Below are 13,565 nucleotides of genomic sequence, written 5' to 3'. Positions count from 1 at the left end.
TCTAGCCATCACTATAAATTGTATGAATTAAATCATTGTTCATTTATAAAGGAGTCTCTCTACATGCTCTGCTTTATTTCATGATATTGACTCCTAATTATTCTACAAACTACTCGGACTGCCATTAGAAACAAGCGGAATTCTGCACTTGCATTTTTTTTTCTACTGTGTTTTCAGAAAAAAATATAACATTTCAAGATTTGAACACGAGACCCAATGACTTATCGAGATGGACATTTTTTGCAGTGAATGAACGGAGGGGGACTCTAACCAATGGAGAGAAAGAGAGGGCTTGGCTATAACCTTAGCCTCCCATTTTCTCTCTCTCCCTATCTCCCCCCTCTCCTCCTCTCCTCCTCCTCTATGCAGGGCTCTGGCCAGTCAGTCGCCTTTGATTATCAGTCTCCAGCAGCCCCTCTCTTGGCTCCTTGACATGAGCACCATATAAGGCGCAGCGATCTCCATAGAAACGTGTCAGTTTCAATAGTAGTGTCAAAGTTCACTATATACAGACATTCGCGCAGATCCCCCGTTTCGGAAACATTGCTCTGCTGGTCCTCCCGTTTAAGCGCATTCATTTTTGGGTCTCTCCTTCTTCTTGCATATTCTATTAGTTGTTGGTGTTGGTCTTCTTTTTTATCTTTTCTCTTCGTATCTCCATTCCTCCTGCTGGAGAGAGGTGAAACTATACATGGGCACTTCATTCGGCGACGCGGTTTTCTTTCGCTGCTGGGCGAGATGATGAGGCTTATTTAAGAATATAGATGTAAAAATCCGGCACTTCAGTTTTTCCTCCCCTCCGATACGACGAAGACGGGAGTGTAAAGGAGCAAGGGGAAGAAAAGAGAAAGGAATTTATCTCCGCAGCACTTTGGATCGCGAGTCTTTCCAGCAAAAGGTTTTTTACTCGTTCCTGCCTGTGAATCGCTCCTGCCTTTCCTTTGTGGCTATTTTATATCAAACTGCAATTTGTTACGACTGGACTCTGTTTTTCCTTCAAGATTAGGGATTCCTGAATGGCTGTCTGCAATTTACCTTGGAACTGGCCTCCCGATACTTGCAAATCCTGATCGGGTGCCTATTCAATCGCCCTCCTGTATTTTGAATGTATTGATCGCGTTGTACTCTCCTTCTTACCCCATAGGAGATTGCGTGCTCCGATTTGACTTTGCACTGCCCCGTCTTTTGAGATCTCGTTTTTTGTCCACCGCTTTATAAACACCGGCGATCATTTCGCTTTATAGCACTTTCAGGAGCCGAGATATGGCAATGGTAGTTAGCGTCTGGAGAGATCCGCAGGAAGACGTGGCCGGAGGACCTCCGAGCGGCCCCAACCCAGCAGCGCAGCCGGCAAGGGAGCAGCAGCAGACGGCGTCAGCGGCGCCGCACACTCCGCAGACCCCCAGCCAGCCTGGACCCCCGTCCACACCGGGGACCGCCGGAGAGAAGGGGAGTCAAAATTCTGGACCACAGCATATCGAATGTGTGGTTTGTGGAGACAAATCGAGCGGCAAACACTATGGCCAGTTCACCTGCGAGGGATGCAAAAGTTTCTTCAAGAGGAGTGTACGGAGGAACTTAACATACTCATGTCGTGCCAATAGGAACTGTCCCATTGACCAGCACCACCGAAACCAGTGCCAATACTGCCGGCTGAAGAAATGTTTAAAAGTGGGAATGCGACGGGAAGGTGAATATATTTTTAAAGCCATTCATGATTACGCATAGCATAGTAGCAGACGAACAGGGCTGCCATGTTGCATTAAGGTCACAGTCATACGGCTGGGCATACTGCAGTCTCCATCCATGTTTTTGTAGGGATGTTTGCATGAATGATTAGTATTTCTGCCTATGTAAGAGAGGTAAAAGGCCAGTGCAGCCACAGCAGCTATGCTTGTGAATGCAGGTCGCCTGAACAAAGCGGCTCGTCTAGCTGACCCTTTTATTTAGTTTTTCCTTGCAGTCTAAATTGTACTATTATCAAGCAAAGGCATTCGGTCCAGCAGGCCATTTTTACGTATAGGTTTCAGAGCAGAAGTGTGTGTGTGCGTGTATGTGCGTGTGCGTGTGTGTGTGTGTGTGTGTGTGTGTGTGTGTGTGTGTGTGTGTGTGCCTGTATGTCTGCCTGTCTATCTGTCTGTCTGTGTATGTGTGTGTGTGCGTGTGTGTGTGTATGTGTGTGTGTATTTAGTGTGCAAGGCAAATAGTCCCTTCCATATGTATGTGTAGTTTATAATTTATATTTCTACAGAAGGGTTTGTAATCTCTGTGTGTGAATGTAAAATGAACACACTACAAACCCACGTCTCACTCTAGCTCCTTATGCTGACTAGACAGCTCAGACACACTGAATAATGCCGCTGAAGTTGTTCATGGCTCATTGTTTTGCCTGGTGCATTACAGGCCGTATAACTTTCCTCTCTATGTCAAGTGTTTTATTCCAATTCATGCAAACATCCCTGATTTAAAATCTAATAATTTGCAGCATAAACTACAAGACCACGTGTAATGTATCATGAGTTACATAAATATTTTATTTATTTAATATTAATCAATAGCTGAATTCCTTTTATTACCAGCTGACCTTTGGGTTTGGCTAAAATGTGTAAATGTGATTGCCTCAAACACTAATTATCAATCATATTTGTAATATGTTTGGCCACAATGATGGATTATTAATATAAACAAAAGCCCACGTAAATATAATGGTAAAGTAATGTAAGTGGGCTGCTGCATCCAATATGCAATAACGCCCTGAAATACTCACAATAGTGCATTTGTTAAATGTGTTTTGTACAGCAGGAAATGTATGTTTGATGTATAAAAGTGATTGTATTTTCATTCTGCATACATGTAACGTGCAACCCTTAATAGAAATACAAACAGTGGGAAGGTTGAGGGACAAAACACATCTGTTTTGATGAGATGTTTATTCTGTCGATATAATAATTTGCTCTTACAAACGGCATACTCTAGTCAATATGTTTGGAAAAGCGTGCTGAATTTAGATGTCAGTGCAAGCCGTTTTACTGAGGAGAAAAAAAGACTAGCTGTAGCTTGCTCTACGGTTACTACTCTTGAACTATGTTTATCAGTCCTGGATGCACATTTCCTCTTTTTTCTCTTTCTTTTTGTTAGCGGTTCAGCGAGGACGAATGCCGCCAACTCAACCCAACCCAGGCCAGTATGCGCTGACGAACGGGGACCCTCTGAATGGCCACTGCTATCTGTCCGGATACATCTCTTTATTGCTGCGGGCCGAGCCTTACCCGACGTCCCGTTACGGGAGCCAGTGCATGCAGCCCAACAATATCATGGGCATCGAGAACATCTGCGAGCTGGCTGCTCGATTGCTCTTCAGCGCCGTGGAGTGGGCGAGAAACATCCCTTTCTTTCCCGACCTGCAGATCACCGACCAGGTGTCCCTTCTCAGGCTGACGTGGAGCGAGTTGTTTGTGCTTAACGCAGCCCAGTGCTCCATGCCTCTACATGTTGCCCCTCTGCTCGCCGCGGCGGGCCTCCACGCCTCCCCGATGTCCGCGGACCGGGTCGTGGCTTTCATGGATCACATCCGGATCTTCCAGGAGCAAGTGGAGAAGCTTAAGACCCTGCACGTTGACTCGGCAGAGTACAGCTGCCTCAAGGCCATCGTGCTTTTTACATCAGGTGGGTGTCCGACATGTCACATAGAAACACGTCTATAATCAAATAAGGCCTATAGTTGCAGTAATGTTACTAGGAGCGAGGCTCGAAGGGCGAAACACTGTGGCATCAAGAATATGGCTGTCAAGTATAGACTGGTCACAAATCTAAGTTTACGAGATGTTTGTGTTGCCGATTGAATAGCTATTTTGTCAACAGCTCGCTACATATCCACTTACATGCATTCCCATGTCCGTTGTAGCCGCAGCATAAGACGTGTAAACAAATCCAGATTGAGTGAGCGCATCAAGTTTTTTAGTGCATCACTCAGTTCAATGCGCCTAAGAAAAGATATAATTGACAATCTTATATATGTAAATATTTTATTGGTGTTGAGTTTAAACTTTTTTGAACACGTCTGAGCCGAGAGCGATATTGTAGGTTCGCGTCCATAAATTTTAGAACAGGTGTCAAATAATCGAGCGTAAAGATGAAATAGTCTATCACTGTGTGATATATGACAGCTGATGCATTTATGAGTGTTGGTGCATGCTTTTATCCTTGTTTTGCGTGCACAAACACATGTCTTGGGGGGAAGGAAATAATCCTTAGCAGACTGAGATCAAAAAAGCTGATGGATGTTGACTCATATGATCAGTGCATCGCTTCTGTAGGACTCAGTGCAGCACTGCTGTATAGATTGTTTGTAGATTAATCTTAGCTGACCTATTAATTTTCTAAGTTATTGAGCATAGTTTCTCTTGTCGCACACGCTTTGAAAAGTCATCAGCAGCAATTTCCAAAAGTAACCTACATTGTTGATAGCTTAATTAATGGCTGACTGGGACAAGGTCCTAAAGGTCCTCATTTACTCTCGGTGCGTAATTTAGATGCTATTTTGGGGTGGGTTGTGTACGCTTGGTGCCATTAGGCCTGTTGTGTCAAGGGAGTCTGGTGGTGATAGGAAGAAAAGGGAAAGTCTAAACTCACTCACAGGCCCCAAACTACTTCAGAACTTACCTCAAAGTTTTGACCTCATTGTCTCGGATTTTGCCCATTACAAAATTCTGTAACATAGTTATACATATCCTATAATTGGACACGTTCGTGATAAAATATTCAGTTTTACAGTAGTTTTGAGATGTGGAGTTATATTGAAATATTTCCCACTTTCAATATCCCTAGAAAGCGTCATAGCTTAATTTAATATTGAGTAGCTGCACTTGTCCTAGAGCAAATTTCAGTAATTATTGTTTATTATTTACTTTACGTCACAATATAAAACTACATGTATATCTTAACTGTTATTATATTATATTTTAAATTATATTTATATTTAAATTTAAATTATAACATAATATATTATTGATCAATTATATGACACCATATTAATATGTCATACAGTGTGTATAAAGTAAAAAAATAAACTCTGTAAACGGGATCTAAATTATCCAAAGTTTGAGTGCTCACCAAACTTGTAAAGAAGAACTCAGACATTGTATTTCAAGCCACTATATCAGCTTCAACTTTCAATTTTCTTTTTTTGGCGAACACATTACCATATAGTTTTTTCTTTAGTTACAGATCTTTCTATTTATATATATATATTTAGTTTCAGGAGCCATTATATCTACTTTTCAGTTTAGGGGTTTGGCAACTAGTTTTTTTTTGACACGCCAAAAATGTTAAGGCATACTAAGAGGTAAATATGTGCTTTAACACAAATACATTGATACTTTGCCTCAGTTACCACACTTAAGTAATGTGACATCCTGTTAGATTCGCTTTAACGTGTGCACTTAACATTTTGGCAATATTTTCCTATTGCACGGTGTTTCAGTAATTCACCACGGATTACCCAGAGAAACTTCATACACACATTAACATCGTCCATGTTTTCTAACTGATCATTTAGTTAGGTTGATGGGCTACAACTGGTGTTGGCTATAAAAAAAGTCATGTGGCACTTTGCCAGAACCAGCGTGGATTGTTTGCCTTTAATAACACCAGACTTGTCAGTATTTGATGCATAAACAAGTAGCCAGGGTACACTATTTCACCACAGTTTAGGATCCTTGTTTCACATTAAGTCCTTATCCACGTGAGCACGCTGCAGTGTGTGCCTTTGCTAACCTACCACAGACATAGTTGTTTGCTAATCTGGAAGCTATCTTCTCTCATGTCTCAGTATATTGAGGTAGTGGGGTGCAGGGTTGCAGGCAGGCCTAATAGAGAACTATGGGGTGCCTTTGACCAGCTTTCTATTGACGCATACATTCAACTGAAGCCTATCCCCTGCACTCCCTATATCGCTGCATTGCAACATTCAAGTATTATATTTTACCACAAATGTCCAAATGTAATTAATTTCCACCTTATTGATTTCTGTAGATTTTAAAAGGGACACTCAGCGTTAATCCAAAGGGATTTGCATACATGGGGCTTTGACCGAACGGACTAAGGTCACAGTAAATCACCCCGAGATCTCAGCGATGCCCCCGGGTTCATAAGGTTATTGTGTCTGGCCATAGTGAGTTATAGCACTGAAGAATCACGAATAGGCTTAAAAGCCTCTGTCCGGTGTTTAATGTATTAGTGCTTAGAAACTAAAGATGTCTTCCTTGTGTAGTTTCTACAAAAGCACAGCTCAATACAGAATCTTTTGAGGACAGCCTAGACTCCATGTGGGACCATATATGCCAGCGATTATGCTGCTTGCGTTTACAGCAGTTTATAGAACACGCCTGCTTGTGTGAAAAGCACTTCTCTTTATAACAGGCTAAAACATCGAACGACACTAACAAGCCTTATATGCTTTTGTCTATACTGAAGCGTGGCTGCGCAGGACTGCATAGCCCACCAGTGAGCACCAAAATAGGCGCCTCGCCTGCGTTGTAGCACAGGCTCATTTTCTGACATATTCTGTCGCTTCTGCGTGACTATTGACTTCACCCCCTGTAATAAATTTGATTGCTTCCAGCGGCCTGTCCTATAGGCTCCATCAAAAAAAAAAAAAAAAAAAAAAAAAAACAGGCCAAGAGTGGTCTATGGAGAGAAGAACGGCGAAATGACTTAACAGCTTACTGCAGAGTAATTAGGTCACATTACATCTAGTGTAATTTCAGTTTCATCTGTGCCGTTTATGTTTCCTTATACTTGAATCCCCATAGTCCAGACATCAAGATCATCGGCCTTTAGGCCTATACCCTACCTTTCGCCCCTGCTCCATTGCCCCATCCTTTCTTCCTATACACCCTAACAACACTGTTTTCATGGCATTCAACACTATATTATTGTTGATTGTAGTAAGAGCAGACAGGTATATCCTTCACTGACTTGTGCATCCCCTACTACAGCAGCAAGCCCCTTGTTTATTCTGTATGACAGTCCCACACGCTCTGTGTGATGTAGCATGTTTGGGCAGTGTGTTTGTTCATTCCACTTTGTCAATAACACGTAAAGGCGGATGTTGAATGATAACCAAAGTGCTTCTGCAGGACATAAATTGGGCATGGCAAGGTGTGCACTTTCTAAAGCTGAGCCCACATGAGGCTAAAATTGACCATGTGCTTTTGTGTTCATATTTTTTACCGAACATACTAAGCAGAAATTACAGCAGTGTAATTTGAGTTCTATATATTTAAATATACATATGTACAGAAACAGTAATATGTGTATTTAAAATCATTGTTTCTCTGCAAGCTTGGTGACTGATATGTTTTAATAATAGGCTATAATATTTTTTTAAATAATATATTTGTTGCCAACAGTTATTGTTTCAGTTGTTCCTCGAAATGTTGAAGTTTAACAACAAAATAATATCAGATTCAGGGACTGCTCCACAACATGTTGTACCTTGAGGTTTTCGAGACGTGAAGAGTCTAACCACAGTGTTTTTGGTGTGTGTTTCTCAGACGCTTGCGGCCTGTCGGATGCTGCTCACATCGAGAGCCTTCAGGAGAAATCGCAGTGCGCCCTGGAGGAGTACGTGAGAAGCCAGTACCCGAACCAGCCCAGCCGCTTTGGGAAGCTGCTGCTGCGGCTGCCCTCCCTGCGCACCGTCTCATCGTCGGTAATCGAGCAGCTGTTCTTCGTCCGCTTGGTAGGTAAAACTCCTATTGAAACCCTCATCAGGGATATGCTATTATCCGGGAGCAGCTTCAACTGGCCTTACATGTCCATCCAATGATCCTTATATGAAAGTGGGAAAAAGAGAGGAAAAAAAGGACCAAAATTCTGCGCCCCTCACCCCATCCTCCTCCTCCTCCTCCTCCTCCTTCTCCTCCTCCTCCAAGAAGACTATATATAGGACCTTTTCTGAGAACTTGGAAGACATTACTTTTTTTCTGTCTTCTGGGACTGAGATGGAATACATTATGTACAGAAAAATATTGGAACTGGACTTTACACCTGTGTAAATCCACCCTCATCGTCAAGAACAATACTCTTCATTTTGTAAAATACTAGTCTTTATTTTCTTTTTTTTTGTAAAAAATACAAATAAAATGAAAAACATCATATGCGCAGTAAGAAAAAAAGAATCAAGACTTAGCGGGAAAATAATGTTTCCAAGCAATTATAAGAATTGTCCTGTGTCTATGTACCTCTCTGTTTTGTATTTTTTCTGGTTCTAAACCAGGGTTTCTGTGATTCTATACTAATAATTTTTTGATATAACCTTTTGCTTCTTATAATGAGTGCGATATATGTTGTCGAAGCTATGTTCTCCAAGAATTAAAATTGAAGTGAGAATTTAAAAACAGAAAAATAAAGAAATTTAGACGAATAAGAAACAGTCTAATCGCTATGACAATATTACCACTGATGGTTGAACTTTTTTCCCAATTGAAACGATGGACCTGCAACAGCAGCAAACTGACCTCCAAGACATTTTTACTGAGAGGACGTCTGGGGCGCCTTTCCCCTGGCCATGAGTGCGTGTGGAGTCGATCATCAGTCAAAGAGGAGAGACATGAAAATCAAAAGCACTTTTAATATATCATTTCAAATACATTTTGTTTGTTTCGTCTTGAAAATTTTCATTGTTTCTTGAATTTTATTGGTTGTTGCCTTCAATTTGCTTACTCCATGATGCAGCTTTTTGCAGAAGGGTCGGTTGATGAAGTTGTGTGATGGTGACTGTACTATTAAAAAAAGAAATAGGCAACAATGTCTCATTCTCAAGCATATTTTATGTTATATCATCTAAAGGATTGTGTTGTCTCTGTGCGCTCATGGTTCATATAAGAAAAGCGCAAGTGCTACCTACAGTGACTGAGTCACTGTTCGGCATTACCTTATACTGGCACATATAATTATGAATACACTGTTTGCTTCTGTTACATCTATACCACTGAAAACGAGGTGATACACGGGATTAAGTGTGGTAATTACACAATGGGTGAATACCATACATTTGAACAGACCCACTGACATAACTGGCAATGCTAAAACAAAGGAGGGGAGGCTATACGTGAGGAACTACAGCAGTGAGCTCTCTGCCAGCCTGAGAGCGCATTAATGTTTAATATTTTTCCCAGACAGCAAGGAAAGCCTGCGCACCACACAGAGCCACCTCTATCCTACCTCATGTGGCTTAATCAAGGTGATTCTTCACAAACCAAACAATATTCCCCTCTCCCCCGTTCTTAAAAACTCTGCCTTGATAGTGCATGCCTCAATATTGATGTGGGCGTCATTTGGCAAAAGGGTTAGACCCCGCTGCAAAGCTGCTGTGATATGCGTGATCAATCTGGAAAATGTATTTTACAGCATGTAAGCCAGTCGATAGGAACACCGAGTGTGATGCATTGTGTGGGAATAGAGAGGAGGAAGGAGAGGGAGGGAGAGAAAGAAAAGAGAGAGAGAGGGGTCGAGAGACTGTGGAGCCAGTGCAGAGACAAATGAGAGGGGAAACGTGTGAGAAGGAAGGCAAGTGTCTGTGTGTGTGTGTGTGTGTGTGTGTGTGTGTGTGTGTGTGTGTGTGTGTGTGTGTGTGTGTGTGTGTGTGTGTGTGTGTGTGTGTGAGGGAGACAGAAAGAGATGTGGCCTTGGTTTGTCTGATACATTCAGCATGTAATGAGTACATCGATAAGTCCTCAATGTGTTAGATGGGTTACATAGAGTTTCTGTCCTTGCATTGGTCTGTCTCTGTATGCGCGTTTTGTCTCCATATACTCAACACATGACACAGGAAGCCCAGTTATGGACCTGGATCTACCCTCACTGTCATTACAGCGTTACACTCACACCTAGAGTGGTAAAATGTGATAAATTGAAAGGCGTTATGAAGAAGAAAATGGGGTTTCGGTGTGACAATTATTACATTTGCCTGTTAGTCCCCCCCTCCTCCCTCTTCATCATCAGACGTGTTGCTTGTGTGCCATATTGCTCACATCTTCATCTGCTGACTGGCAGCGATGAGGGACAGGAGGACAGGAGCTGAACTGCATGCAGCACGTTGCTATGTCTGAATTTGATATCGCCATATTTGTTATCTGCCTTATAGGACTGGGGGAGGGGTATTGGTGTCAGTGGTTTATTTGTTTGTATTGCCTGTCTCGTTTAAAGGCTACAATATTAAGGTATTAATTAGTTCGCGCTCGTGCTGTGATGCTTTAGGTTGTGCTTTAGGTTGTCCTCAAATGCTCTCTCACAGGGATGCAGTTTTCATTCTCATAATTAATGTCTGTACAGGCATATTGTACCTATTAGCGCCCAATCGACCTGTCTGTAGCACTGGGTCAGTTGTCAGACGCCTTGATGTTGCCTAAGCTACTGTACGAACATAAATGTGATATTTCTTCTTGTTCGATCGTTGTTTCCTTATTGTGGATATGATTCTCCCGGAGCTTTAGGTCAGATGAAAGTTGCAGAATAATGAGCTCATGGGGCCTTTCCTTTCTTCTTTACACTGGAGGCAGAATATGCTGAATTTAAACAAAAATGAACAATATACACACATAACCAACAACCTCCATAAACGCAGTCTTAAAAAACAGATATTTACTGAAGCACTGGAATTATTTAGCGTGTTTGTCTTTTACTGGCGTGTTCTTGGAATAATCCAGAGGATCGTTTCCTGGACGGCGAGAAAGGCTGCCTGCGAGAATAAATGTTTGTTCTTCAAAGAGAACGAATATGGCTTCACCATGGCCATCACAACAGTCCAGGTCGTTTTTGTTTTATGCTCTGGACTAAATTGTTTGTTGGGTTATTAAACGCAGCTTTCAGCTGGTTGTCTGCACATAATGTATTCTAAATCCCTCTAGAGTAACTATCTTTTATCCTCTTGCTGAGAGCATTTGGTTATACAATTGTAACACTACAGGCTATATAAAGCAATAGTTCAAAAACAGATGAAATGGTGGCATGTGTTGCTAATTACCGTTTCTGTTAAGGCGATACAAGCCAAACACATGAGGGCTGTAGGAAAAGTGATTTTTTATTTAGGCTGCTGACCATTTTTGGACTATTTGACAGAAGATCAAATCGGAAATTATGCAAAACCTCAAATATTGAATTAATAAAATCAAACATCAGATATATTTATCATCAAATTCCTTATAGTCTGCTGTTATGACAACATTATTAATACTTATATTTAATTAAATGAAAAGTAAAGGAAAAAGTAGAAAGTGCACTTAAAGAGAAGTAAATGTACTGTCAGATGGGCTAAAGCTGCGGTGGGTAAGGGAGATGGATATGTGGCACACTATGGGCCCCATTTGTGTCTCAGTAATTTCGGAAACTCCGGTTACCAAAGTGTTACTACGAAATGAGTTAAATAACCATTTACCTTTGTCTGGTTTCATTCATCAAACCACAAGTGGAGGACTCCTAACACGGGGGGCTATTTGTTTGCTTTACACAAGCAGCTGGGTGCGATTTCACGTTTGAGATATCTGTCTGAAAGCGAAACATTTATTATCCTAAGTTGTCAGCGAACCTATTTCTCCAAAACCCTCAATGCAAGCCAATGGTTTTATGCAGCGGTGGAAACGTCCTATTGGCGTCACACGTCACTTCATTTCACTTATAGTAGCCAAGTTTTCCCGGTCACATTTGACAAATACTGTTGTTTTGAGACAATAACAATTTCCAAATAGCGGCTCCGTCTATGAATGGGGGGCCCTCTGAAGTATGACACGGCTTATTTCTCATATTGTCTTGTGCGTAAAAATGATGACTACACAGGACAACAAGTGCTTCGCCGTGTCTACCACGCACCTCACTCATACGAGCTTGCAAAATGGCTGGGAACGGCACAGTGAGGACAAATGTCCAAAATTAAATGAATTCCCGTGAGATGTTTGCGCTGTATCTCAGCAAACAGCCCGAGTTTTCAGTTGAATTGACTATACACAGTCAATAGAGAGAGGCATATCTTATGATTACAATGTGCTGTTCTGAGATCTGTCCGCGGACCTCATAGGCAACCTTTAAGCCATGGATCAAATCCAGCCCTACGGGGTATAAAATATCCCTAGTTGTGAATTTAACATAAGGGGACGCCTCCCGGGGACGCCTCCCTGCGCCCGTGTGTGTGAGTCTGTGCACGCGCGCACGCAAGTTTGTTACGACTGTCAAACTGTGTGCAGGCAATGGTAGGATTTTTATACATGTGTGAGGTCTTTTTGAATATATGTATGTGTGCGGGCGCGTTCTTTGCAATGTCCTGTCCGTTAAAAGCGTGCATCTACCAGCGTGCGTACGCGTGTGTGCGCGCGCTACTGACCGAGAGAGAGCGCGCGCCAGAGAGAGGTGGTTGTGAGAAAGCCCGGATCGCTGTGTAAGCGGATCCCTTTGTGTTGATTTAGGAAGACGTTTGCTGTATATAACGTTCAAGGCTGATAATATCATTGCCTGGCCAGATAAATAAAGCATTGGCCAAAACCATCGGGTCAGCTATCGATCCGCTTTTTCTCCCTGAGAGCGAGAGAGAGCGGGGGGAGAGGGAGGGAGGGGGTGGACAGGAGGAGGGGGGATTGAGAAAGAGAGGGAGAGAAAAGGAGAGAGAAAGGGAGAGAGACCTCACTCATTAGCATTCCACAGCCATGGACTAAACGCTGACAACTAACAGAGATATCCAGCTCTACACCACTGCATGCATTTTCCCCCCTTTGTCTTCTTCCCCTGGCCCTTCATTTCCAGCGGACAGATCTCTCGTCACAGCCAACACATTTTTATGTATGCCTTCTCCACTCTTTTTGCACGAATGGACCGCGTGCACTAGAGAGAAACCCTTCCAGTAAAGTAGAGAAAAAGGGGGGAGAGTGATGTTGTAAAAGCTGTTCAGAAGTGACAGCGCTAAGCACACTCGCTTTACTTGGGAGAGATATACAATTGTGTGTGACTTGCCAAAATAGACGTGGGAGACGTTTTAAATTGCAATCTTAACGGCTATTATTTAGATATTTCAGGTTTTAAAAAATGACAACCTGTATGCTTCTTTATGAGAAGGCAAACGATAATAATTATATTTCCAGTTCAATAGTAGTTCAATATGTTTACACTTAGTTTTGGACGTTTGGTTCCTTTCAGTGTCATCATTTCGAGAAAATGTTTTATCTTTGAAACGTTTGTCTAATAGTTTTCTATTAAAGCTGCTTACGATCTCCACATAATCTGTAGAATAAAATAAACACACAGATGTAATAAAAACTCGGCCAGAAACACTAAATTCCACATTTCTAAACATTGAAAAGTTAAAGTTTTGTTTTTACATAAATATATAAAATATATACAAGTATACTGTTTACAAACTATATGTTTCAGTGAATAAATGACAACTTTACAGACTTGCATGAGTGATACAGGAACTAGCAACGACATTATTTGGACATGATCCTTTTTTCAGATGACTATATCTTAATATGTATTCAAGTCTTGCCCAACAATGACAGCTGTTCATCTGATAGTAA

At 41.8% G+C, this 13,565-nt stretch overlaps 1 protein-coding gene across 2 annotated transcripts; it reads left to right on the top strand.

The window, feature by feature from the left end:
• The first annotated feature begins 387 nt into the window (after nt 1–387).
• Nucleotides 388–8,814, top strand: nr2f1a (nuclear receptor subfamily 2, group F, member 1a). 2 transcript variants are annotated; one of them, XM_029440790.1, is made up of 3 exons: nt 388–1,690; nt 3,142–3,666; nt 7,557–8,814. In XM_029440790.1, exons 1-3 carry the CDS (start codon nt 1,264–1,266, stop codon nt 7,829–7,831), a joined length of 1,227 nt encoding a protein of 408 aa, XP_029296650.1. In that variant the 5' UTR covers nt 388–1,263; the 3' UTR covers nt 7,832–8,814. The 2 variants fall into 2 exon arrangements, with proteins under 2 accessions (XP_029296650.1, XP_029296649.1); XM_029440789.1 differs by having other exon boundaries at nt 389–1,690; nt 3,139–3,666.
• The last annotated feature ends 4,751 nt before the right edge of the window (nt 8,815–13,565 follow it).

Source organism: Cottoperca gobio, chromosome 9 (genome assembly GCF_900634415.1).
Source record: "Cottoperca gobio chromosome 9, fCotGob3.1, whole genome shotgun sequence".
Classification (NCBI taxonomy): domain Eukaryota; kingdom Metazoa; phylum Chordata; class Actinopteri; order Perciformes; family Bovichtidae; genus Cottoperca; species Cottoperca gobio.
The sequence above is the reverse complement of the archived record's forward strand: the minus strand, read 5'-3'. Positions and strand labels throughout refer to the sequence as shown.